The following is a 26,494-nucleotide window of genomic DNA, read 5'->3' on the forward strand; positions in this document are numbered from 1 at the left end:
TGGTGGTGATGAGTATTTTTTTGCTTGTTATACCTATTCTTACATCTGGGTAAAATTCCTCTGATGTTCTGGTGACACGTTAAAGTCTGACAGGTTTATTTGGTAGCAAATGTCACACAGGCCAGCTTGGAGAACGCTTACCTGAAGATTGGAGGCTGAATGCCTGTGACTGCTGAAGTTTTCGCCAATAGGAAGAGAACAGTCTTGCCTGGTGACTGTTGAGCGATGTTCATTCAGCTGCTGTGTCGCAAAATGATTCAGCTATATAAATGCTGAGGAGCCAGGGTTTGGACTCCTGTTGATTAATGCCTGAAGTCTGCCTCCAAAAATGCCTTCCTTCCTTCTTTTCATCCCGATACAACACCGCACAAGATTGGTAATCCAAAAAGTCAGCCTCTTGGTTTATTAGGAATGATGAAAGGATTTGCCTTTGTCTTTTTTTAGTCAACACTGAAATGACATATTTTAGCCAAAGGGATGGGAAGAGACAATCTAGCTTTAATTGCAACGTTCTAAAGAGATTGTGCAGGAATAGAGGTCCTGGGGCTTCATTTTCATAGGCATTTAACGATACTAGGCCAGATTGAGAGCATTAACAAAGCATTTGAGATCTTGGACTTCATAAAGAGTGAAGATGTTTGATCAAAATAATAAAGGAAAACTTGTAATTACTTTAAAAACAATTGTAGCTTCCCCAAACATTTTAAAGTGATTAAAAGTAACTTGAGTTTGCATCAGTTGTAAATTTCCTTGGATAAAGAAGTCCATGTTACCTGATAACCTTTGACTTAGAAGCAGTACCAAAGGGAAAAATCTCAGCCATGTGGCTAGAAGACAGAGTCATGTGAACTGGAGGCAGAAGGCAATCAGTACAGATACAGACAGAAAGGGGAACACAGAATTTGTGAGAGAAGTAAGCAAAACTTTATGAAAAGTTAGGCATTCTCATAGAATCCCTACAAGACAGAAGGAGGTTATTTGGCCCATCAAGTCTATACCAATCACAATCCCACCCAGGCCCTATTCCTGTAATCCTCCTTTCCTCCACCGCTGCCCCTGACACTGGGTCAATTTAGCATGGTCAATCAACCGAATCCACACATCTTTCAAACTGCAGAAGGAAACCAAAGCACCCAGAGGAAACCCACACAGAAACAGGAAAAACGTGCAGACTCCCCACAGTGACCCAAGGCTGCATTTGAACCTAGGTCCCTGGCGCTATAAGGCAGCAGTGCTGACCACAGTGCCACAGTGTTTGGCAGTAAATAACATTTTAGAAGTTCTTGGGGAAGTGATGTGCAAAGTGAGTTAAAAGGGACTGAATCCTGAAGGCAGTGCAAATAATTCAGCTGTGCTAAAGAGTTTTGAGGTTTTAGGTAAGACTTGCAGAGGAAGGAGTGTGTGGAAGAACATTTTTATGCAGCTGATAGTAAGGACCTGGAACTTAGTGCATACAAGGATGATAAGAGTACAACCAAAGATTTCAAATGGAAATTAGATGGACACTCCAGAGAAATAAAGCTGTGGGACTCTGAAGATGGGAACGGGACTGATTTGGATTGCTCTGCAGAGCAGTCAATGGGCGGAATAGCCTTCTACGCCATAAATGTTGCTTAGGCAGAGCAATGTGATTCTCAGTCAACTGGTCCCATTCATAGAAAAGAAGCTTCCACCCTTCTAACAGTTGAGATGCCAATCACCAGTAAACTGGGTTTTGAATTTCAAAGATACAGACCACAATGCATTGCTCAATCCAAGTTCCAGGTTTTCTAAATTCTGACTCTCAGGAAGTGTTCACCTCAGCAAAAAAATCAATAGAAGCCCCGTGTGAATGGCCCTGGAGCAACAGGAACTCCTCCACATCCAGGGCTGCAGATCATTAAATCCATTCAAGTTGGACATTCAGCTCAGCAATTCACCAATCACTTCACTGCCTCTGGCACACTGCTTTCCCCAAACATAAACCCACTCCAAACCTCTACCAAAGCCATCAGCGGACAGGGAGATGTGTTGGGCTGAAGAGAGACCTGTTAGGTACAATTTATGACCAGTTTTATAACTTCTGCCAAGCATAATAATCACACAAAAATACATTAAAATTAAAATGGTAACAATGGGATTAAAATTAAGAACTTTATTTAAAAAACTTCTCAAGAAGTGCAATGGGCACCTATACAAAAAACAGATTAAGGCAAGACTCTGTGCATTGACTGCAGGGTTAGGAATTGGATAAGATCAAGACATCTTGTAAGGAGCACTGACACTACTGCACCAGTCCTTATACACAGTGTGGGGGTCTGCGACAAGGCCGCTGTGGGGAATGTCTATTCTCAGAATTAGCCCTTGCAATAATTGTTGCAGGAGCTTCATCATCTGAACCAGTCTGAGCAAGGGTTGGGTTACCAGGCTGGAGCGGTGTTTGCGAGACGTCTCATGCGCCTGTAAAAAAAAAAATCAGTAATTATACTTTTCACAACACAGAAGTAACACATTCCCTCTCTCCACTGCTGTTTGATTGATGTATTTATCACAATTTTGTTTATATGCTTTGACATTATTTGCCTCAACGACTCCCGGTGATAGCAGGTTCCACATCCTAACCACAGCCTATTGTTCACCATCACCCTTCCCATTTGGCTATGTTTAGCTAAAGTCAAATTTGACATCCAAATGCCTAGTTCAGCAGGAGTCACTAGGTGGAGGCTGACAAGGGGAGTGCTACATTGTTGGTGGTGCTGTGCTTGCTGACGTGACCTTTAAGCAAGGCCTCATCTGCCCTTCACGTGGGTGTAAAAGATTCCATGGTACTATTCAAAAAGCTGAACAGGGTTCTCACCAGTATCTTGGGCAACACTTATCCCAGAATTCACAGGTACATTTTGTTACTTTGAGGCTTCTTCAAGCTGGGAGAGGGACAGGATGTGTTGGATGGAAGGTGTGCCTGAGGGTGGACACTGCATGTGTATACATACGGGTCTATGCACACGTGTGCATCCATTATTTCAGGGCTGGGCTGGTGTGCATTAAGGGGAAGAGGATCGTATGTCTTTTAACGAGTGAGGAGTGTTTTGTGGCCTTGGTGACATACCTCGTATTTCTATCCTGATCGCGAATCTTCTTCTCCATTTCAGCATCTGTCAGCGTCTCTAGTAGGGGGCACCACTGATCAGCATCTCCCGTGTTCCGGATCGCAATCTCCACTGTGGGTAGAGGGTTCTCACTGTCATATCACAAAAGAAAAATAGGCATTATAATCACTGGCTGCAGAAAAACACACCTCAGCCAGCTCAGCGCTTAGGAAAAACGTATAGGGAGCCTGGTCATAGTGCAAAGTACGTCACACAATTATCTCCTTTCACTCATGGAGAGGAGTGCCGCGTGATGTGGAGATGCCGATGTTGGACTGGGGTAAACACAGTAAGAGGTCTCACAACACCAGGTTAAAGTCCAACAGGTTTATTTAGTAGTAAACACCACTAGTTATCAGAGAACTGCTCCTTCGTCAGGTGAGCGGGGAGTCCTGATCACAAACAGACCATATAAAGGCATACGCTCAGTTTACAGAATACTGATTAGAATGTGAGTCTTTACAGCTAATCAAGTCTTCATCAATGATATGTTGAAGACTCCAGAGAAGATGTCGTAGCTCTCCGCTCCGGGGAAGTACTGGACGACGAAGGGTACTCTGTCCACCGTGTCCCGTGTTTGTCTTCTGAGGAGGTCAGTGTGCTTTTTCGCTGTGGTGTGTCGGAACTGTTGATGAGTCGAGCGTCATATCCTGTTCTTATGAGGGCATCTTTCAGCGTCTGGAGGCATCTGTCACGATCCTCCTCATCTGAGCAGATCCTGTGTATATGGAGGGCCAGTCCATAGGGGATGGCTTCTTTAACATGTTTAGGATGGAAGCTGCAGAAGTGGAGCATCGTGAGGTTATCCTTGGGCTTGCGGTACAGTGAGGTGCTGAGGTGACTGTCCTTAGTGGAGATGCGTGTGTCCAAGAATGTAACCGATTCCAGAGAGTAGCCCATGGTGAGTCTGATGGTGGGGTAGAACTTGTTGGTATCATCATATAGTTGTTTCAGTGATTGTTCACCATGAGGCCAAAGGAAGATGTATCTACTGTATCGACTGAAGGTCTTTAAGACTTGATTAGCTGTAAAGACTCACATTCTAATCAGTATTCTGTAAACTGAGCATATGCCTTTATATTGGGCAGATATATGGCAAATGGAGTTTAATCCTGATAAATGTGAGGTGATGCATTTTGGCCGGAATAACATAGGGGGGAGTTATACGATAAAGGGTAAACCTATAAAGAGTACAGAAACACAGCGGGACCTGGGGGTGCAACTGCACAAGTCTTTGAAGGTGGCAGTACAAGTGGAGAAGGTTGTGAAGAGAGCTTATGGTATGTTAGCCTTTATAGGAAGGGGTATAGAATATAAGAGCTGGAGTCTAATGTTGCAGTTGTATAGAACGTTGGTTAGGCCGCATTTGGAGTACTGCGTCCGGTTCTGGTCCCCTTACTACCGGAAAGACATGGAGACTGTCAGATAGCTATGGAGAATGTTCTGTCAGATAACTATGGAGAATGATAGACGGTGACTGAGGGGGGATCTAATAGAGGTATATAAGATTATGAAGGGTATAGATAAACAGTGGTAAGTTATTTCCTATGTTAGAGACACACAGTACGAGGGGCCACGGGCTTAGGGTGAGGGGGTGAGGTATAACACAGATATTAGAGGGAGGTTTTTCACACAGAGGGTAGTGGGGGTATGGAATGCTCTGCCAAGCAAGGTGATGGAGGCAGGCATGCTGGAGTTGTTTAAGAGTTACTTAGACAGGCACATGAGTGGGTTGGAGATGGGAGGATATAGGAGATTGTTTTAAATAAGGTTCATTAGCATTGGGACATCCCTGGTAATGTAAAAGTATGTGGAATGATACTAATGTTTTTCTCTTTTAATTCACAGGTTTTAAGTCGGTCCGCCTTGTTGTCCAACGAGGGGCGTACACACGATGGGTCGTACTGGGGCTGCTCTTGGATGTTCGAGAGTAGCCTAGTGCTTCATGTCGTTAGTGTGTGCCTAAACTGGACCAGATGCTGGGCAACGCGACAGCTCAGTGACTATGACTGTTTGCTGTGCAGACACATGGATTTGGGCCGGTGTCTGTGGGAGTTTGCGCATTCTCCCCGTGCTTGCGTGGGTTTTCTCAGGGTGCTCCGGTTTCCTCCCACACCCCAAAGATGTGCTATTAGGCTGATTGGAAGTAATAAATTGTCCCTAAATTAGTTTCCCTCAATGTGGAATGCCATAAAACAATAGATAAGGGTCACGGGTGGAGGGGGGACTGGTAATGTTAAAATGGCGGTGCGGGCTCATTGGGCCTGTTTCCCGGGCTGTTTTTGTTCTTTGTTCTTTGATGGTATCAGGCAGGAGCTTTCAACAGCTAACTGGGGGAATCTGTGGGAAGGCAAAGGGATGCCTGGTAAGTGCAAGGCTTTCAAAAGTGTGTTAACCAGGGTTCAGGGCAAGCGCATTCCTCTTAGAGTGAAGGGCAAGGCTGGTAGAAGTAGAGAACCCTGGATGACGCGGGATACTGAGACCCTGATCAAGAAGAAGGAGGCACATGACATGCTGGGATCAAGTGAATCCCTTGAAGAGTATCGGGGGTGTAGGAGTAGAGTTAAGAAAGAAATCAGGAGGACAAAAAGGGGACACGAGATTGTTTTGGCAGATAAGGAAAAGGAAAATCCAAAGAGCTTCTACAAATACATAAAGGGCAAAAGAGTAACCAGGGCCGCTTAGGGATCAACAAGATCATCTATGTGCGAATCCACAAGAGATGGGTGATCCTAAATGTATATTTCTCATCAGTATTCACTGTTGAGAAAAGCACCGGTGTTAGGGAACTTGGAGGAGTGTACAAATAACAGAGGTGGTGGTGCTGGAATTCTTTAAGCATATCAAGGTAGACAAATCCCTGGGACCTGATGAAGTGTATCCCAGGACATTGTGGGGGGCTAGGGAGGAATTTGCGGGTCCCTCGCAGAGATATTTGAATCATCGTGGGTGAAGTACCTGAAGATTGGAAAGTGGTAAATGTTGTGCCTTTGTTTAAGAGGGGCTGCAGGGAAAAGCCTGGGAACTACAGGCCAGTGAACCTCAATCTGTAGTGGGTAAAGTTGTGAGAAGGTACTTGGAGAGACAGGATCTACAAGCATTTAGAGAGACGCAAGGACTGTTTAGGGACAGTCAACATGGCTTTAAGAGTGGAAAAATCATCTCACAAATTTGATTGCGTTTTTTGAAGGGGAAACCAAGAAAGTAGATGAGGGCAATGCAGTCAATGTTGTCTACATGGATTTCAGCAAGGCCTTTGACAAGATACTGCATGGTAGGTTGTCACAAAGTTAAATCTCACAGGATCCAAGGTGAGGTGGCCAAATTAATACAAAGTAGGCTTGACGACAGGAGACAGAGGGTGGTTGTAGAGGTTTAGAACATAAGAACTAGGAGCAGGAGTCGGCCATCTGGCCCCTCGACCCTGCTGTGCCATTCAATAAGATCATGGCTGATCTCTTCGTGGACTCAGCTCCACTTACCCGCCCACTGACCATAACCTTAATTCCTTTACTGTTCAAAAATTTATCTACCCTCGCCTTAAAATCATTCAATGAGGTAGCCTCAACTGCTTCACTGGGCAGGCAATTCCACAGATTCACAACTCTTTGTGTGAAGAAGTTCCTCCTCAACTCAGTCCTAAATCTGCTTCCCCTTATTTTGAGGCTATGCCCCCTAGTTCTAGTTTCACCCGCCATTGGAAACAACTTCCCTGCTTCTGTCTTATCTATTCCCATCATAATCATATATGTTTCTATAAGATCCCCCCTCATTCCAATGAGTATAGCCTCTGTCCATTCAGTCTTTCCTCATAAACCAACACTCTCAATTCCAGAATCAACCTAGTGAATCTGCTCTGCACCCCCTCCGGTGCCAGTATATCCTTTCTCAAGTAAGGAGATCAAAACTATACACAGTAACTCCAGGCGTGGCCTCACCGGCACCTTATACAGCTGCAACATAATCTCACTGTTTTTAAACTCCATCCCTCTGGTAATTAAGCTGTTCTTAATTACCTGCTGTACCTGCAAACCAACTCCTTGAGATTCCTGCACAAGGACACCCAGGTCCCTCTGCACAGCAGCATGCTGCAATTTTTTACCATTTAAATAATAGTCCATTTTGCTGTTATTCCTACCAAAATGGGTGACCTCACATTTACCAACATTGTACTCCATCTGCCAGACTCTCGCTCACTCACTTAGATTATCTATATCCCTTTGCAGACTTGCAGCATCCTCTGCACACTTTGCTCTGCCACCCATCTTAGTGTCGTCTGCAAATTCTGATGCACTACACGTGGTCCCCAACTCCAAACCATCAATGTAAATCGTAAACAATTGCGGTCCCGAAACTAATCCTTGAGGCACACCGCTAGTCACTGATTGCCAACCAGAAAAACACCCATTTACCTCTTTGCTTTCTGTTAGTTAACCAGTCCTCTCTCCATGATAATACATTATCTGTTACAACAAGCACCTTTATCTTACGTAGAAGTCTTTGGTGTGACACCTTGTCAAATGTCTTCTGGAAATCCAAATACGCCACATCCTCAGGTTCCCCATTGTCCACTGCACATGTAATGTTCTCAAAGAATTCCATCAAATTGGTCAAACATGACCTTCCCTTCATCGGTTGTTTTTCAAACCAGAGGCCTGAGATCAGCAGTGTGCCTTAGGGATTGGTGCTGGGTCCACTTTATTCACATTTATATTAATGATTTGTATGAGAATTTAGTAGGCATAGTTAGTAAGTTTGCAGATGACATCAAGATTGGTGGCATGGTGGACAGTGAAGAAGCTATCTAGGATTACAACGGGATTTTGATTCCAGTGACCTGTCAAATAGCAGATGGAGTTTAATTTCTAAATTAATAAATAAATTCTAAATTAAAGTCTACAAGATTATGAGGGGCACGGACAGAGTGCATACTCTGAAGCTTTTTCCCAAGGTGGAAGAGTCAATTACTAAGGGGCACAGGTTTAAGGTGTGAGGGGCAAAGTTTAAAGGGGATGTACAAGGCAGGTTTTTTTACACAGAGTAGTGGGTGTCTGGAACTCGCTGCTGGGGAGGGAATGGAAGCGGATACAGTAGTGACTTTTAAGGGGCAACTTGACAAATACACGAATAGGATGGGAATAGAGGGATATGGTCCCCGGAAGGGTAGGGGGTTTTTAGTTAAGTTGAGCAGCATGGTCGGTGCAGGCTTGGAGGGCCAAAGGGCCTGTTCCTGTGCTGTAATTTTCTTTGTTCTTTGTAAATGCGAGGTGATGCATTTTGGTAGTTCAAACCAGGCCAGTTAATAGTAGGGCATCAGGGAGAGTTATAAAACAAAGAGTTCTAGGGATACAGGTTCATAGCTCCTTGAAAGTGGAGTCACAGAGTGGACACAGTGGTGAAGAAGGCATTTGGCATGCTTGGTTTCATCACTCAGAGCACTGAATACAGGAGTTGGGACATCTTGTTGAAGTTGTGCCAGACATTAGTAAGGCCACACTTGGAATACTGTGTACAGTTCTGGTCACCCTATTATAGAAAGGATATTATTAAACTAGAAAGAGTGCAGGAAAGATTTACTAGGATGCTACCGGGACTTGATGGATTGAGTTATAAGGAGAGGCTGGATAGACTGGGACTTTTTTCTCTGGAGCGTAAGAGGCTGAGGGGTGATCTTGTAGAGGTCTATAAAATAATGAGGGGCACAGATCAGCTAGATAGTCAATATCTTTTCCCAAAGGTAGGGGAGTCTAAAACTAGAAGGCATAGATTTAAGGTGAGAGGGGAGAGATACAGAAGTGCCCAGTGGGGCAAATTTTTCACAGAGGGTGGTGAGTGTTCCTGTGCTGTAATTTCCTATGTTCTTTGTTTGGAACAAGCTGCCAGAGGCAGTAGTAGAGGAAGGTACAATTTTGTCTTTTAAAAAGCATTTAGACAGTTAGATGAGTAAGATGGGTGTAGAGGAATACGGGCCAAACGCCGGCAATTGGGACTAGCTTCGGGGTTTAAAAAAAGGGGCAGCATGGACAAGTTGGGCTGAAGAACCTGTTTCCATGCTGTTAACCTCTATGGCTCTATGATTCTGAGACCAAAACTCCTTCCATCTCAGCTTTAACAATGACAGGGATTCCACAACCCTCTGGAGAAGTTCTCCTCATCTCATTCCTAAATGTCCCTTATCTTGAAATTGTGCCCCGCTATCCTAGATTCCCTCTGCAGTGGGAAAGTACTTTAGTGTCTGTCCTGTCAAACCTCTTTAGGACGAGTTCCTACAGGCTGTCGGAACAAATGCAGCAGTTTCAGTTTAGCATGTTGTAATTAGCAGGAGCTGCAAGGATCAGAGCTGTAGCCTGAGCTAGATGTCATCGACTAGTCTGAAAGTAATGTACTGAAGTTTACATACAATGCTGGATGGGAAATTAAGCTGTGAGGTGAACACAAAGAAGATGAGAAAGAAGAAGAGTAAATGAGTTGACAAGAAAGCTACAAGTGGAAAATAATGTGAAGAAACGTAGCTTTCCACTTTGGCATTGGGAAACTGTTAAGTGTTCAGAAGGATTTGGATGTTTTTGTACGCAAGTCGCAAAGTTAATATGCAGGAGCCATATGCAATTTGGAAGAGAAATGGAAAATTAGCCTTACTGTAAGGGAGTCTTACTGCAAATATACAGATCTTTAATGGACAGTCCTGGTCGTATCTAAGGAAGGATATACCGGTCTTAGAGTGAAATGAAAACTCACTCCTGAAAAAGACAGATCTCCATTCAGAATTGATTGAATAAATTGGGCCTATTGCACTGGAGTTTTGAATAATGAGAGATGATATCAGAGGATTGTAAAGTTCTCAAGGAGCCAGGAGGCTGCATTCCTGCCGGGAGAATCTAAAACTAGGAATCTCCGGGTAAAGGGTTGGTTAGTATAGATTGAGATGAGAAGTTTCAAGGTGTTATGAATTGTTGGAATGCTGTAGCCCAGAGCTGTGGATGCTCTATCATGAATCAATTAAAACAGATCCAAGGATCAGACAGGAAGGGAAACTTGAGATCTTACTAAATGCTGGAACTAGCTTGATGGGCTGCATTGACTATTCTCACTCTTATCATCATAGCCCAGGCCTCAGGAGACTGACACTCAAAAATGCAGACTCCCACGTGCTCACTGGATTACTGGCACAATCCTTTCTCAGCCAGCACTCAACAGCTGCAGGGCAACCTAGTGAATAGGAATGAGGGAGACCGAGTAGACTGGATATTAGCGGGATGTCAGCAGTGCTACCCTTCAGGGTTCTGTACAGGGACCTCCACTTTTCATCAATTTATTGATAAAAGAGATGACATCGGTGTATCCAATGCATGTTTGCTGACAACATGAAGGCAGGTGACACAGCAGGTAGTGTGATTGGGAGCAGAAAGCTGCAAAGGTTCTGATATCTTGATCATTTTCCAGGACAGATGGGACCTGTACAAGGATGTGTTAGACCTAAACTGGAGGGGCACCTGGAAGGTAGAGTTACCAGAGGCACTCGGGAGGATTTAAATTAGTATGGTGGGGGTGGGAACCAGAGCAGTAGGTCAGCAGCAGAAATAACTGAGGGAGAGCTACAGATTAAGGCCAGTAAGACTATGAGGAAGAACAGGCAGGGAGCAGTTGTCGAACACAGCGAGACTGGTGGTCTGAAGCGCACTTGTTGCAACATGAGAAGTGTAACAGGTAAGACAGATGAACTTAGATCTTGGATTGGTACTTGGAACCACGATGTTGTTGTTATTACACAGACTTGGTTGAAAGAGGGACAGGATCGGCAGCTAAACATCCCAGGATTTAGATACTTCAGGCAGGATAGAGGGGGAAGTAAAAGGGGTGAGGGAGTGGCATTACTGGTTAAGGAGAATATCACAGCTGTATTGAGAGGGGACACAAAGAACAAAGAAAATTACAGCACAGATGTAAAATGAAAATTACAGCACCCATGTGACTTCACCTTCTGCACCAGTCTGCCATGAAGGACCTTGTCAGGGGTAGGTTCTTTACCCAGCGGGTGGTGAGGGATTGGAATGCCCTGCCTGCTGCAGTTGTAAATGCGTCTAGTTTGGGGGCATTTAAGAGGTCTCTGGATAGGTTTATGGACGAAAAGGGATTGGTATAGGCTAGTGGGTCATTGTTTTTGTAACTGGTCGGCGCAACATCGTGGGCTGAAGGGCCTGTTCTGCGCTGTAATGTTCTATGTTCTATGTTCTATGTTCTAAAGGCCTTACTGAAGTCCATATAGACAACATCCATTGTCCTACCCTCATCAATCATCTTCGTCACTTCCTCAAAAAACTCAAATCAAGTTCGTGAAGCACTACTCCCCTTCACTAAACCATGTTGTCTCTCACTAATACGCCCACTTATTTCCAAGTGGGAGTAAATCCTGTCTCAAAAAGTCCTCTCCAATAATTTCCCTACCACTGACACAAGGCTCACTGGCCTGTAATTACCTGGGTTATTCTTGCTACCTTTCTTAAACAAAGGAACAATATTGGCTATTCTCCAATCCTCTGGGACCTCCCCTGTAGCCAGTGAGGATACAAAGATTTCTCTCAAGACTCCAACAATTTCCTCCCTTACCTCCCTCATTATTCTGGGGTATATCTCATCATAGAACATAGAACATAGAACATTACAGCGCAGAACAGGCCCTTCGGCCCACGATGTTGCGCCGACCAGTTACAAAAACAATGACCCACTAGCCTATACCAATCCCTTTTCGTCCATAAACCTATCCACAGATCTCTTAAACACCCCCAAACTAGGCGCATTTACAACTGCAGCAGGCCCTGGGGATCTGTCTACCTTAGGAGGAACGCAAAGGTAGTAATCTCGGGACTGCTGCCCGTGCCGCGGGAGAGTGAGAACAGGAATGGAATGAGGTGGAGGATGAATGTGTGGCTGAGGGACTGGAGCAGGGGGCAGGGATTCCGGGTCCTGGATCATTGGGACCTCTTTAGGGGCAGGTGTGACCTGTGCAATAAAGACGGGTGGCACTTGAATCCCAGGGGAACCAATATCTTGGCAGGAAAGTTGGCGAGGGCTACTGCGGGGACTTTAAACTAGAAAGGTTGGGGGGAGGGAATCGAGATGAGGTGACTGAGAGCGAGGAGGTTAGCTCCCAAGTAGAGAAGGACTGTAGACAGTATGAGAGGGAGCTTAGACGGGTGATGGAGAAGGGGAGCACCCAGACCAAGGGTCTGAAGTGTGTCTATTTTAACGCCAGGAGTGTAGTGAATAAAGTGGATGAGCTTAGGGTGTGGATTGCTGCTTGGGAATGTAATGTGGTGGCCATTACAGAGACTATGATGTCTCAGGGACAGGACTGGCTACTTCAGGTGCCGGGATTCAGATGTTTCAGGAAGGACGGGGAGGGAGGTAAAAGAGGGGGCGGAGTGGCACTGTTGATCAGGGACAGTATCATGGCTGTAGAGAAGGTGGATGCTGTGGAGGGACTGTCTACGGAGTCTCTGTGGGTGGAAGTTAGGAACAGCAAGGGGTCAATAACTTTGCTGGGTGTTTTCTATAGGCTGCCCAATAGTGACAGGGAAGTTGAGATGCAGATAGGGAAACAGATCCTAGAGAGATGTAGTAATAACAGAGTTGTCATGATGGGAGACTTTAATTTCCCAAACATCGACTGGAATATCCCTAGGGTAAGGGGTTTGGATGGGGAGGAGTTTGTTACGTGTGTTCAGGAGGGTTTCCTGACACAGTACATGGATAAGCCTACGAGAGAAGAGGCTGTACTTGACCTGGTGCTGGCTAATGAGCCAGGACGGGTGTCAGATCTCTCAGTGGGAGAGCATCTCGGGGATGGAGATCATAATTCTATCTCCTTCACAATAGCATTGGAAAGAGATAGGATCAGGCAGGCTGGGAAGGTGTTTATCTGGGGTAAGGGGAAATATGAAGACATCAGGCAGAAAACTGGACAAGTAAACTGGAAGGAGGTGTTCTTGGGGAAAAGTACTGAAGGAAGGTGGCGGATTTTCAAGAAACGTTTGTCTGGAGCTCTGCAGGACAACGTTCCGATGAGACAGGGAGGTTTTGATAGGTCGCGGGAACCGTGGTGCTCGAAGGTTGTAATGAACCAAGTCAGGAAGAAAAGGAAGGCGCACAGAAAGTTCAGAGAGCTAGGTGATGTAAAGGATCTAGAAAAGTATACCGGTTGTAGGAAGGAGTTTAAAAAGGAAACTAGGAGAGCCAGAAGGGGTCATGAGAAGGCCTTGGCGTGTAAGATTAAAGAGAACCCCAAGGCCTTCTACAAATATGTGAAGAGTAAAAGGATGAGATATGAAAGGATAGGACCTATAAAAGGTGAAGGGGGAAAAGTCTGTGTGGAACCGGAGAAATGGCAGAGGTGCTTAATGAGTACTTTACCTCGGTATTCACGGTGGAAAGTGATCTGGGAGGTTGTACTGCAGGTTTGCGGCAGTCTGAAAAGATCAAGTACGTGGACGTGAAGAGAGAGGATGTGTTGGAACTTTTAAATTCTATCAAGATAGATAAGTCACCGGTACCGGATGGGATGTACCCCAGGTTGCTGTGGGAGGTGAGGGAAGAGATCGTAGAACTTCTGGCAATGATCTTTGTGTCGTTAATGGAGATGGGAGAGGTTCCGGAGGATTGCAAATGTGGTTCCTACATTCAAGAAAGGGAAAAGGGATAGCCCAGAAAATTACCGACCGGTGAGTTTAACCTCAGTGGATGGTAAATTGTTGGACAAGATCCTGAGAGACAGGATTTATGAACATTTGGAGAAGTTTGGTATGATCAAAAGTAGTCAGCTCGGCTTTGTCAAGGGCAGGTCGTGCCTTACGAGCCTAGTTGAATTCTTTGAAAATGTGACTGAACACATTGATGAAGGAAGAGCGGTGGATGTGGTTTACATGGACTTCAGCAAGGTGTTTGATAAGGTCCCCCATGCAAGACTTCATGAGAAGGTGAGAGGGCATGGGATCCAAGGGGCCTTGTGGATCCAGAACTGGCTTGCCTGCAGAAGTCATGATGTGGGTATGCTGGCGTTGGACTGGCGTAAACACAGTAAAAAGTCTGACAACACCAGGTTTTAGTCCAACCTATTTATTTGATAATATACTCACAAGCTTTCAGGGTTAGCCCCTTCGTCAGGTGAATGGAGAGTTCTGGCCTCAGACAGAGCATATAAAGCACAGACAGTTTAGAGATTACTGATTAGAATGTGAATCCTTACACCTAACCTGCTGTTCAAGACCTGAAGTGGCTGATAATGTGAGTGGAAGGAGCACTGATCACAGGTTAAAGAGATGTGTATTGTCTCCAGACAGTACAGTAAGTGAGGTTTTGCAAACCCAGGCAAGTCACGGGGGTTACAGATAGTGCGACATGAACCCAAGATCCCTGTTGAGACCGTCCTCATGTGTGCGGAACTTGGCTATCAGTCTCTGTTCAGCGACTCTGCGCTGTCGTGTGTCGTGAAGGCCGCCTTGGAGAACGCTTACCCGAAGGTCAGAGGCTGAATGCCCGTGACCACTGAAGTGTTCGCCAACAGGAAGGGAACAGTCTTGCCTGGTGACTGTCGAGCGATGTTCATTCATCCGTTGTCGTAGCGTCTGCATGGTCTCCCCAATGTACCATGCTTCGGGACATTCTTTCTTGCAACGTATCAGGTAGACAATGTTGGCCGAGTTGCAAGAGTATTTACCATGTACCTGGTGGATGGTATTCTCACGTGTGATGATGGTATCCATGTCGATGATCCGGCATGTCTTGCAGAGGTTGCTGTGGCAGGGTTGTGTGGCATTGTGGTCACTGTTCTCCTGAAGGCTGGGTAGTTTGCTGCGGACAATGGTCTGTTTGAGGTTGTGTGGTTGTCTGAAGTACTTCCCCGGAGCGGAGAAGCTACGACATCTTCTCCGGAGTCTTCAACATATCATTGATGAAGACGAACATCTCCCCACACCCCCACTTCTTGCCTTCAGACAACCGCACAACCTCAAACAGACCATCGTTCGCAGCAAACTACCCAGCCTTCAGGAGAACAGTGACCACAATACCACACAACCCTGTCACAGCAACCTCTGCAAGACATGCCGGATCATCGACATGGATACCATCATCACACGTGAGAATACCATCCACCAGGTACATGGTAAATACTCTTGCAACTCGGCCAACATTGTCTACCTGATACGTTGCAAGAAAGAATGTCCCGAAGCATGGTACATTGGGGAGACCATGCAGACGCTACGACAACGGATGAATGAACATCGCTCGACAGTCACCAGGCAAGACTGTTCCCTTCCTGTTGGCGAACACTTCAGTGGTCACGGGCATTCAGCCTCTGACCTTCGGGTAAGCGTTCTCCAAGGCGGCCTTCACGACACACGACAGCGCAGAGTCGCTGAACAGAGACTGATAGCCAAGTTCCGCACACATGAGGACGGTCTCAACAGGGATCTTGGGTTCATGTCGCACTATCTGTAACCCCCGTGACTTGCCTGGGTTTGCAAAACCTCACTTACTGTACTGTCTGGAGACAATACACATCTCTTTAACCTGTGATCAGTGCTCCTTCCACTCACATTATCAGCCACTTCAGGTCTTGAACAGCAGGTTAGGTGTAAGGATTCACATTCTAATCAGTAATCTCTAAACTGTCTGTGCTTTATATGCTCTGTCTGAGGCCAGAACTCTCCATTCACCTGACGAAGGGGCTAACCCTGAAAGCTTGTGAGTATATTATCAAATAAATAGGTTGGACTAAAACCTGGTGTTGTCAGACTTTTTGCCTGCAGAAGGCAGAGAGTGGTTGTGGATGGCTCTTTTTCTGCATGGAGGTCGGTCACCAGTGGAGTGCCCCAGGGATCTGTTCTAGGACCCTTGCTGTTTGTCATTTTCATAAATGACCTGGATGAGGAAGTGGAGGGATGGGTTAGTAAGTTCGCCGACGACACGAACGTTGGTGGTGTTGTGGATGGTCTGGAGGGATGTCAGAAGTTGCAGCGTGACATAGATAGGATGCAAGACTGGGCAGAGAAGTGGCAGATGGACTTCAACGAGGGGGCATGGCTTTAAATTAAATTAAGGGGGTAGTTATAGGACGGATGTCAGGGGTAAGTTCTTTACCCAGAGGGTGGTGAGGGATTGGAATGCCCTGCCTGCTGCAGTTGTAAATGCGCCTAGTTTGGGGGCGTTTAAGAGATCTGTGGATAGGTTTATGGATGAAAAGGGATTGGTTTAGGTTAGAGGGTCATTGTTTTTTAACTGGTCGGCGCAACATCGTGGGCCGAAGGGCCTGTTCTGCGCTGTAATGTTCTATGTTCTAACACGGATAAACGTGTAGTGGTCCATTTTGGCAGGTCCAATGGAATGAAGGAGTACAATATCAAGGGTAGGAGTCTTAGCAGTGTGGAGGATCAGAAGGACCTTGGGGTCTGGGTCCATAGCACTCTTAAATTGGCCTTGCAGGTAGAGGATGTGGTTAAGAAGGTGTATGGTGTACTAGCCTTGTCAATGGAGGGACTGAGTTTAGGAGTTGGGAGAGAATGCTGCAGCTTTATAAGACCCTTGTCAGACCCCACTTGGAGTACTGTGCGCAGTTCTGGTCGCCTCATTACAAGAAAGATGTGGAAGCTATTGAAAGGGTGCAGAGGAGATTTACAAGGATGTTGCTTGGATTGGGTGGCATGCTTTATGAGGATAGGTTGAGGGAGCTAGGTCTCTTCTCCCTGGAGAGATGAAGGATGAGAGGTGACCTGATAGAGGTTTATAAAATGTTGAGAGGTATAGATAGGGTGGATTCTCGGAGGCTATTTCCCAGGGCTGAAATGGTCGCTACGAGAGGACACAGGTTTAAGGTGCTGGGAAGCAGGTACAGAGGAGAAGTCAGGGGTAAGTTTTTCACTCAGAGGGAGGTGAGTGAGTGGAATCGGCTGCCGTCAGTGGTGGTGGAGGCGAACTCGTTGGGGTCTTTTAAGAGACTTCTGGATGAGTACATGGAATTTAATGGGATTGAGGGTTATAGGTAGGCCTAGTAGGTAGAGATATGATCAGCGCAACTTGTGGGCCGAAGGGCCTGTTTGTGCTGTAGTGTTCTATGTTCTATGTTAATGCTTTTTAAGAACCCATACCACCTCCTTTTTGATCACAACATGACTCAAACTATCTACATACCCTGTCCCAGACTGATTACCCACGAAATCCTTCTCTTTGGTGAATACTGACGCAAAATACTCATTTAATACCTCACCCATTTCCTCTTCGAGGGTTCAGGCAGCGAGGCAATATGGGTAAAGCTCAGGAATAGGAAGGATGCAGTCAGAATGTTGGGAGTTTATTACAGGCTCCCCAACAGCCAGTGGGAGATAGAGGGGCAGAAATGCAGGCAGATTTTAGAAAGGTGCAAAAACAGAAGGGTTGTTGCGGTTGGTGATTTTAACTTTCCCTGTATTGACTGGGACTCATTCACTGCTAGAGGCTTGGATGGGGCAGAATTTGTAAGGGGCGCCCAGGAGAGTTTCTTGAAAACAGTATGTAAATAGCCCATCTTGGGAAGGAGCCATAATAAACCTGGCACTGGGGAATAAGCCTGGCCAGGTGATCGAAGTTTCAGTAGGAGAGCAACAGAACAATGCTTTTAATTCCATAAGTTTTAAGGTGCTTGTGGATAAGGACAAGAGTGGTCCTGGGGCAAAGTGTTAAAGTGGGGGAAGATTACAACAACATTAGGCAGGATCTAGAGAGTGCTGATTAGGGGACGCTGTTTGAGGGTAAATCATCCAACTTGTGAGAGTCAATCAAATGTCAGTTGATTGAAGTTCAGAACCGGCATGTGACTGTGAGGATGAAGGATAAGTGTGGCAAATATCAGGAACAAACCCTGGAATAACGAGGGATATTATGAGCCTGGTGGTAGTGGTATTGGGCATATTAAAAAGCATTCAAGTAGTTAGGTCCCCAGGGCCTCACAGGTAGAGGATGTGCTTAAGAAGATGTCTGGTGTACTAGCCTTCGTCAATCAAGCGGTTGAGTTTAGGCGTTGGGAGAGAATGCTGCAGCTTTATAAGACCCTAGTCAGACCCCACTTGGAGTACTGTGCGCAGTTCTGGTTGCCTCATTGCAGGAGGGATGTGGAAGCTATCGAAAGAGTGCAGAGGAGATTTACAAGGATTTTGCCTGGATGGGGTGGCATGCCTTATGAGGATAGGTTGAGGGAGCTCGGTTACTGAGGGTGGAAATTGCTGGGTCTTGACAAAAATCTTTGTATCCTCATTGACTACAGATGAAATTTCAGAGGACGGAAGGATAGCCAATACTGTTCCATTGTTTAATATGGGCAGCATGGATAATCCAGGAAATTATAAGATGGTGAGCCTTCCGTCAGTGATAAGGAAATTATTGGAAAAGATTCTTAGGGACAGGATTTACTCACATTTGGAAGCAAATGGAATTATTAGTGATAGACAGCATGGTTTTGTTAAGGGGAGGTCGCGCCTCGCTAACTTGATCAAATTTTTTGAGGCTGAAGATGAGGGAAAGGCAGTGGATGTTGTATGCATGGACTTCAGTAAAGCCTTTGACAAGGTACCTCATGGTAGACTGGTATGAAGGTGAAGTCACACAGGATTAGACGGAGCTGGCAAGATGGATACAGGACTGGCTTGGCCATAGAAGACAGAGGGTAGTAGTAGAAGTTGCTTTTCTTAATGGAAGGCTGTGATTAGCGGTGTTCCACAGGGATTAGTTCTGAGACCTTTATTGTTCATAATATACAAAAATGATTTGGAAGAAAATGTAGCTGGTCTGATTAGTAAGTTCACAGACAATACAAAAATTGGTGGAGTTGCGGATAGTGAAGAGGATTGTCAGAATTTACAGCAAGGTATAACCGGTTGGAGAGTTGGGCGCAGCTGGAGTACTGTGTGCAGTTTTGGGCGCCGTACTTACGCAAGGATATTTTGGCCTTGGAGGGAGTGCAGAGGTGGTTTACTAGGCTGATGCCAGAATTGAGGGGGTTGAGCTATGAGGAGAGGCTGAATAAACTGGGCTTGTACTCATTAGAGTTTAGAAGAATGAGGGGAGATCTCATTGAGACGTATAAGATGATGAATGGGATGGATAGGATAGAGGTGGAGAGACTCTTCCCGCTCAGAAAGGACAGGACTAGGGGGCACAGGCTCAAGATAAAGGGGGTGCGGTTTAGAACGGAGTTGAGGAAGAACTTCTTCACTCAAAGGGTGGTGAATCTCTGGAATTCTCTGCCCGTTGAGGTGGTGGAGGCTGCCTCGCTAAATATTTTTAAGACGCGGGTTGATGGGTTTTTGATAAGAGAGGGGATTAAGGGTTATGGGGAGAGGGCGGGAATGTGGAACTGAGCCACGACAGATCAGCCATGATCTTATTGAATGGCGGGGCAGGCTCGAAGGGCCAGATGGCCTACTCCTGCTCCTATTTCTTATGTTCTTATGTTCTTAAATGCAGATGGAGTTTAATCCAGACAAATGTGAGATAATGCATTTTGGAAGGTTCAATGCATGTAGGAATTATACAGTAAATGATAGAACACTTAGGAGTATTGACGGGCAGAGAGATCTGGGCGTATATGGACATCAATCACCGAAAGTGGATAAGTTAGTCAAGAAGGCATACGGCATGCTTGCCTTCATCGGTTGGGGCACCGAGCGTAAAATTTGGCAGGTCATGTTGCAGCTGTATAGAACGCTAGGTAAGCCTCATTCAGAATATTGTGTACAATTCTGGTCACCACACTACCAGAAGGATGTGGATGTTTTGGTGAGGATACAAAAGAGGTTTACCAGGATGTTGCCTGGTCTGGAGGGTTTTAGCTATGAGGAGAGGTTGGAGAAACTCAGTTTGTTCTCACTGAAACGATGGAGTCAAGGGGTGACCTGATAGGGGTTTAGAAGATAACGAGAGGCATGGACAGAGTGAATAGTCAGAGGCTCCTTCCTAAGGTAAAAATGTCAAGTCCTAAGGGACATAGAAGAGATGTGCGAGGCAAGTTTTTTTTTACTCAGACGGTGGTGAACGTCTGAAGGCACTGCCCAGGGAAGTAGTGGGAGCAGGTACAATAAGTGGCGTTTAAGGGGCAACTGGACGAATATTGAATAGGACAGGAATGGAAAAATTGGAACTCTGCAAGTGCATACAGTTTTAGTTTAGGCAGACATCATGATCGGCACAGGCTTGGAGGGACAAAGGGCCCGTTCCTGTGCTGCACTTTTCTTTGTTCTTTGTATAATTCACTTTGAAGCCCAAAGGGATCAGAGTATTTTCTAAATGGTGTGAAGCTAAGAACTGTGGAAGGAGAGAGAGATTTAGGGATCCAGGTACAGAAATCAATAAAAGCATTAACCAGTAATAAAGCAATGTACCAACCTCTGCCCATTGACTCTGGCCTACCTGAAAGCATACGTGCGTTGATGCCAGCTCAGCTGACCCCTGATACTGTAAGCGATGGTGGTGACAAATTCTCCTCCGAGACCCAACTCCGAACACAGCTTCAGAGCAAACTTCTCAGGCGAGTTCTCCCTCTCGGACATGTCCCACTCAAACTGATCCACCAGTGAGATGTTGCCCACGTGAATGTTCAGCTGTAAACACAACACCCCTCCATTATTGCCCAGGCTTACTGAGCCCCTGATTACACAAATAACTGTGAAAGAGAGCCAGTGTGGCAGACTCAATTCTTGCTTCGAAGAAACAACACACACAGTTATGTCTCATCAGCTATTCGCTGCGGCAGGGGATCAGACCGCCGCCACTAAGTTGCTTAGATTTCTGACCAAAACTGAAATGATTCAATCTATCCACCTGTTCCAGACTCTGCATCAAGTGCCCACTCAAATTGAGAATGAAATCTAACACGGTGGCACAGTGGTTAGCACTACTGCCTCACGGCATCAGGGACCTGGGTTTGGTTCCCAGATCGGGTCGTTGTCTGTGTGCAGTTTGCACGTTCTCCACGTGTCTGCGTGGGTTTCCTCCCGGTCTGAAAGATGTGTTGCTTAGGTGGATTGGCTAAGGGAAATTGCTGCTTGGTGTCCCGGGATGTGTACATTAGGGGGTTAGTAGTGGTATTATGGAAATAGGACCTGAGTAAGTGAAGTTGGTGAAGACACAATGGGCCAAATGGCCTCTTCCTACACACCATCTTAAATCACTGTGTCATAGTGTCATCCAGCACCAAAAGGAGTTGATGGGATCAATCTCAGCAGCCTGTTTGAGGACAGTATCACAGCCAAGCTGAACTTCACCCTCCATCCATTGTGAAGCTGTAGAAGGGATACAGTGAAAATTGGAAACTCGGTCTGCTTGGATTTCATCCTCTTCCTCAGGGGCCAGGGAGAAGGACTCACCTTAATGATGACTCTCTGATCGGACTGATCTTCCAGAATGCTGTCTGTTGGGTATGAGTCAATCTGCTGGCGAATTGCTGAGGCGATAGCAGGAACAAAGGTCAAAGGGTTCAAATCCAGGTCGTCACACAAAATCTCTGCAAACATCTCAGGTGTCATCAACTTTTCTGCAAAGGAGGTGAGAGGTTGTGAACAGGAATAACAATGCTCAGTAACAGCAGATGCAGCAAGACTGGCACAATGCTGCGTTGAATGAGCATTACTATCACTCCCCTCGGCCCCGCTAACACTCCATCACATGTACCCAAGGACAGCTAGTGACACTAAGGCATCAATGAGTAATACCTCTGGTTCAGCCCCACTTCATCCTTCAGCAAATGATCTAAGCTAATGCATCAGGGCCGTAGCCCCCCCCCCCCACCCCCAGCCCGTACTGCTGTAGTCCCCTCCCCCCAGGCCGCACTGCCGCAGCCCCCCCTCCCCCCAGGCCGCACTGCCGCAGCCCCCCCTCCCCCCCAGGCCGCACTGCCGCAGCCCCCCCTCCCCCCAGGCCGCACTGCCGCAGCCCCCCCTCCCCCCAGGCCGCACTGCCGCAGCCCCCCCTCCCCCCCAGGCCGCACTGCCGCAGCCCCCCCTCCCCCCAACTCGCACTGCCGCAGCCCCCCCCTCCCCCCCAGGCCGCACTGCCGCAGCCCCCCCTCCCCCCAACTCGCACTGCCGCAGCCCCCCCTCCCCCCAACTCGCACTGCCGCAGCCCCCCCCTCCCCCCAACTCGCACTGCCGCAGCCCCCCCTCCCCCCCAGGCCGCACTGCCGCAGCCCCCCCTCCCCCCAACTCGCACTGCCGCAGCCCCCCCCTCCCCCCCAGGCCGCACTGCCGCAGCCCCCCCTCCCCCCAACTCGCACTGCCGCAGCCCCCCCTCCCCCCAACTCGCACTGCCGCAGCCCCCCCCTCCCCCCCAACTCGCACTGCCGCAGCCCCCCCTCCCCCCCAACTCGCACTGCCGCAGCCCCCCCCCCTCCCCACAACTCGCACTGCCGCAGCCCCCCCTCCCCCCAACTCGCACTGCCGCAGCCCCCCCTCCCCCCAACTCGCACTGCCGCAGCCCCCCCTCCCCACAACTCGCACTGCCGCAGCCCCCCCTCCCCCCAACTCGCACTGCCGCAGCCCCCCCCCCTCCCCACAACTCGCACTGCCGCAGCCCCCCCCTCCCCCCCAGGCCACACTGCCGCAGCCCCCCCCTCCCCCCAGGCCACACTGCCGCAGCCCCCCCCCCCCCCCCCCCCAGGCCACACTGCCGCAGCCCCCCCCTCCCCCCAGGCCACACTGCCGCAGCCCCCCCCCCCCCCCCCCCCCCCACAGGCCACACTGCTGCAGCCCCCCCCTCCCCCCAGGCCGCACTGCCGCAGCCCCCCCCTCCCCCCAGGCCACACTGCTGCAGCCTCCATCTTTCAGATGCAACATGAAACAGATTTTTGGGTTAAGTGGATTAGCAATGGTAAATGCACTGAGGGGGGGGTTACAGGGATATGGCAGGGTGGGATGGTGGTGGGCCTGGGTAAGGTTCTCTTCCCAACAGCTGGTGCAGACTTGATGGGCTGAATGGCCAGTCTGTGCAGATCTGGTCTCCTGTCTAACACAACAGCCCACCTAGTATAAAATACACAAAGAACAAAGAAAATTTCAGCACAGGAACAGACCCTTCGGCCCTCCAAGCCTGCACCGACCATGGTGCCCAACTGAACTAAAACCCCCTAGCCTTCTCAGGACCGTATCCCTCTATTCCCATCCTATTCATGTATTTATCAAGACAACCCTTAAAAGTCACTAACGCATCCATTTCCACTACCTCCCATCTGGCAGTGAGTTCCAGTCACCCACTACTCTGTAAAAAATCTGCCTCGTATATCTCTTTTAAAACTTGCCCATTGCACCTTAAACCTATACCCCCTAGTAACTGACTCTTCCACCCTGAGGAAAAAGCTTCTGACTATTCACTCTGTCCATGCCCCTCATAATCTTGTAGACTTTTATCAGGTCTCCCCTCAATCTCCACTGCTCCAGTGAGAACAAACCAAGTTTCTCCAATCTCTCCTCATAGCTAATGCCCTCCATATCAGGCAACATCCTGGTAAATCTTTTCTGTACCCTCTCCAAAGCCTCCACATGCTTCTGTAGTGTGGTGACCAGAATTGAACACTATATTCCAAGAGCGGCCAAACTAAGGTTCTATAAAGTGTCAACATGACTTGTCAATTTTCAAACTCAATACCCCACAGTGGCATCCTTTTGAAGCAGGCTTTCATTTTGCTGTTTTTCCAACAGTGACTACATTTCAAATAAATATCATGGGCTGGGATGCTTACGGATATTCCCCAGTCATTAAGAACACAGTGGCCTGGGAGGGGATACAGTGCAGATACATACACTATCAGGTCTCAGTCACAGGAGGACAGGTTACACTTGGCTTGTATTTCCTTGCGTTTTGGAGGTTGAGGTGATACACGTGAGGTATTTAAAATAATTATGGATTTCAATAAGACAGATGGAGTGAATGGTCTGAACCGTGCTGGGACCAGAGTGTTGGCGAATCGAGTAAAGAGGACTGTAGACAGGGCTTTAAACTAATTAGGGGGGGGGGAGGGTGTGAGGGTAGGTGACCTTACGAGGTCTAAAGTTAAGGAGAGTGTACATGTAAGGGAAGAGGCCGAGGATGTCCCAATAATAGAGGGAGTAGGGGGCGTGAGTATAGTTGGTGGCGTTGCGACAAATAGGGTCCAGGTGAAGGCTGGGATGAAAGCACTTTATCTGAATGCACGAAGCATTCGGAATAAAGTGGATGAGCTGATGGCGCAGATCAACACAAATGGATACGATCTGGTGGCCATTACAGAGACGTGGCTGCAGGGTGACAGGGACTGGGAGCTGAATGTACAGGGCTATCAAGTGTTTAGGAAGGATAGACAGGAGGGAAAAGGGGGGGGGCGTAGCTATGCTGATTAAGGATAGCATCACGGTGGTAGCAAGGGATGATATTGGAGCCAAGGAGCAGAGGGTGGAATCGTTGTGGGTGGAGATTAGGAACAGCAAAGGGAGGAAGACGCTGGTGGGTGTCGTCTATAGGCCCCCGAATAATGATCTGGAGATGGGGAGGGCTGTTAACGCGCAAATAAGTGCAGCGTGCAAGAATGGGACGGCCGTAGTTATGGGGGATTTCAATCTGCATATTGATTGGTCGACCCATGTTGGACGTGGGGGGCTCGAGGAAGAGTTCTTGGAATGCTGCCGGGATAGTTTCCTCGAACAGTGTGTGTTGGAGCCGACGAGGGAGCGAGCTATCTTGGATCTGGTGCTATGTAATGAGGCGGGTAGAATTAGGGACCTTGTGGTGAAGGATCCTCTTGGGGAGAGTGATCATTGTATGATGGAGTTTCTGGTGCAGATGGAGGAGGAGAAAGTGGGTTCCCGGACACGTGTCCTTTGTTTGAATAGAGGGGAGTACGGTAGGATGAGAGAAGAATTGGCGAATGTGGACTGGGGGAGCGCGTTGGAGGGAGGGTCTGTTAAGGAGCAGTGGAGGATCTTTAAGGAGATCTTTCTTGGTGCTCAATGGAAATTTATTCCGATGGTCAAAAAGGATAGTAGGAGGAGAGGTAATAAGCCGTGGATAACAAAGGAGGTGAAGGAAAGTGTTAAACTAAAAGCGGAGGAATTTAGAGTAGCTAAGAGTAGTGGGCGAGAAGAGGATTGGGAGAGGTTTAAATGTCAACAAAGATTGACAAAGAAGTTGATAAGGAAGGGTAGGAGAAACAATGAAGCTGGGCTAGCGCTTAATATAAAAAAGGATAGCAAGAGTTTTTATAAATATATAAAAAGGAAGAGGCTGGCTAGGGTGAATGTTGGTCCTTTAGAGGATGAGAAAGGGGACCTAGTGGTAGGGGATGGGGATATGGCTAAGGTATTGAATAATTTTTTTGTTTCTGTCTTCACGGAGGAGGACGTGAATAATTTGCCGGGTGTTAGCGATAGAAAGGTGGTAGGACTGGAGGGTCTTAATGACATTACTGTTACTAGAAAGGCGGTGCTCGACAGACTGGAGGGGCTGATTGCGGACAAGTCCCCAGGACCGGATGGAATGCATCCGAGGGTTCTGAAAGAAATGGCGGAGGTGATAGTGGATGCCTTGGTGGTTATTTTCCAAACGTCGCTGGATTCCGGGGAAGTGCCGGATGATTGGAAAACGGCTAATGTTACGCCGTTGTTTAAGAAGGGTGCCAGGCAAAAGGCGGGGAATTATAGGCCGGTTAGTTTAACATCTGTGGTAGGTAAAATGTTAGAATCTGTCATCAAGGAGGAAATTGCGAGGCATCTTGAAGGGAATTGCTTGATAGAGCAGACGCAGCACGGTTTCATTAAAGGGAAGTCGTGTCTGACAAATTTACTGGAGTTCTATGAGGATGTGTCTAGGGCAGTGGATAGAGGAGAGCCGGTGGATGTGGTCTTTCTAGATTTTCAGAAAGCGTTTGACAAAGTGCCTCACAAGAGGTTATTGCAGAAGGTCGAGGGACATGGAGTTGGGGGTAAGGCGTTAGCGTGGATAGAAGATTGGTTGTCAAATAGGAGGCAGAGAGTGGGGGTCAACGGGTGCTATTCGGATTGGCGGATGGTGACTAGTGGAGTGCCCCAGGGGTCGGTGCTGGGGCCTCAGCTTTTTACCATTTATATAGATGATCTGGAGGAGGGAACCGAGTGTAGAGTGTCGAAATTTGCTGATGACACCAAGATTGGGGGAACGGCAAATTGTGCGGAGGGTGTGGAGAGTCTGCAGAAGGATCTAGATAGGCTGGGCGAATGGGCCAGGAAATGGCAAATGGAATTTAATGTTGGCAAGTGTGAGGTGGTCCACTTTGGTAGGAAAAATGGTAGGAAGGACTATTACTTACGAGGCGAAAAACTGCAGCAGGCAATGGTGCAGAG

General features: G+C 47.4%; 1 protein-coding gene across 2 annotated transcripts in view; it reads right to left on the bottom strand.

The window, feature by feature from the left end:
- Nucleotides 1–2,119: 2,119 nt before the first annotated feature.
- Nucleotides 2,120–26,494, bottom strand: part of LOC145356031 (SWI/SNF-related matrix-associated actin-dependent regulator of chromatin subfamily B member 1-A) — a 42,444-nt gene continuing 18,069 nt past the window's right edge. For both annotated transcript variants that reach the window (XM_080208615.1, XM_080208613.1), the window contains exons 6-9: nt 21,518–21,684; nt 20,562–20,752; nt 3,089–3,220; nt 2,120–2,439 (exon numbers count right to left, since the gene is read on the bottom strand). In XM_080208615.1, the coding sequence (XP_080064741.1) occupies nt 2,400–2,439; nt 3,089–3,220; nt 20,562–20,752; nt 21,518–21,684 (530 nt within the window). In that variant the 3' untranslated portion in view covers nt 2,120–2,399. The remainder of the gene's footprint in view (nt 2,440–3,088; nt 3,221–20,561; nt 20,753–21,517; nt 21,685–26,494) is intronic.

The sequence above is a fragment of the Carcharhinus amblyrhynchos genome, chromosome 20 (assembly GCF_965287045.1).
Source record: "Carcharhinus amblyrhynchos chromosome 20, sCarAmb.v2.hapA, whole genome shotgun sequence".
NCBI classification, from domain to species: domain Eukaryota; kingdom Metazoa; phylum Chordata; class Chondrichthyes; order Carcharhiniformes; family Carcharhinidae; genus Carcharhinus; species Carcharhinus amblyrhynchos.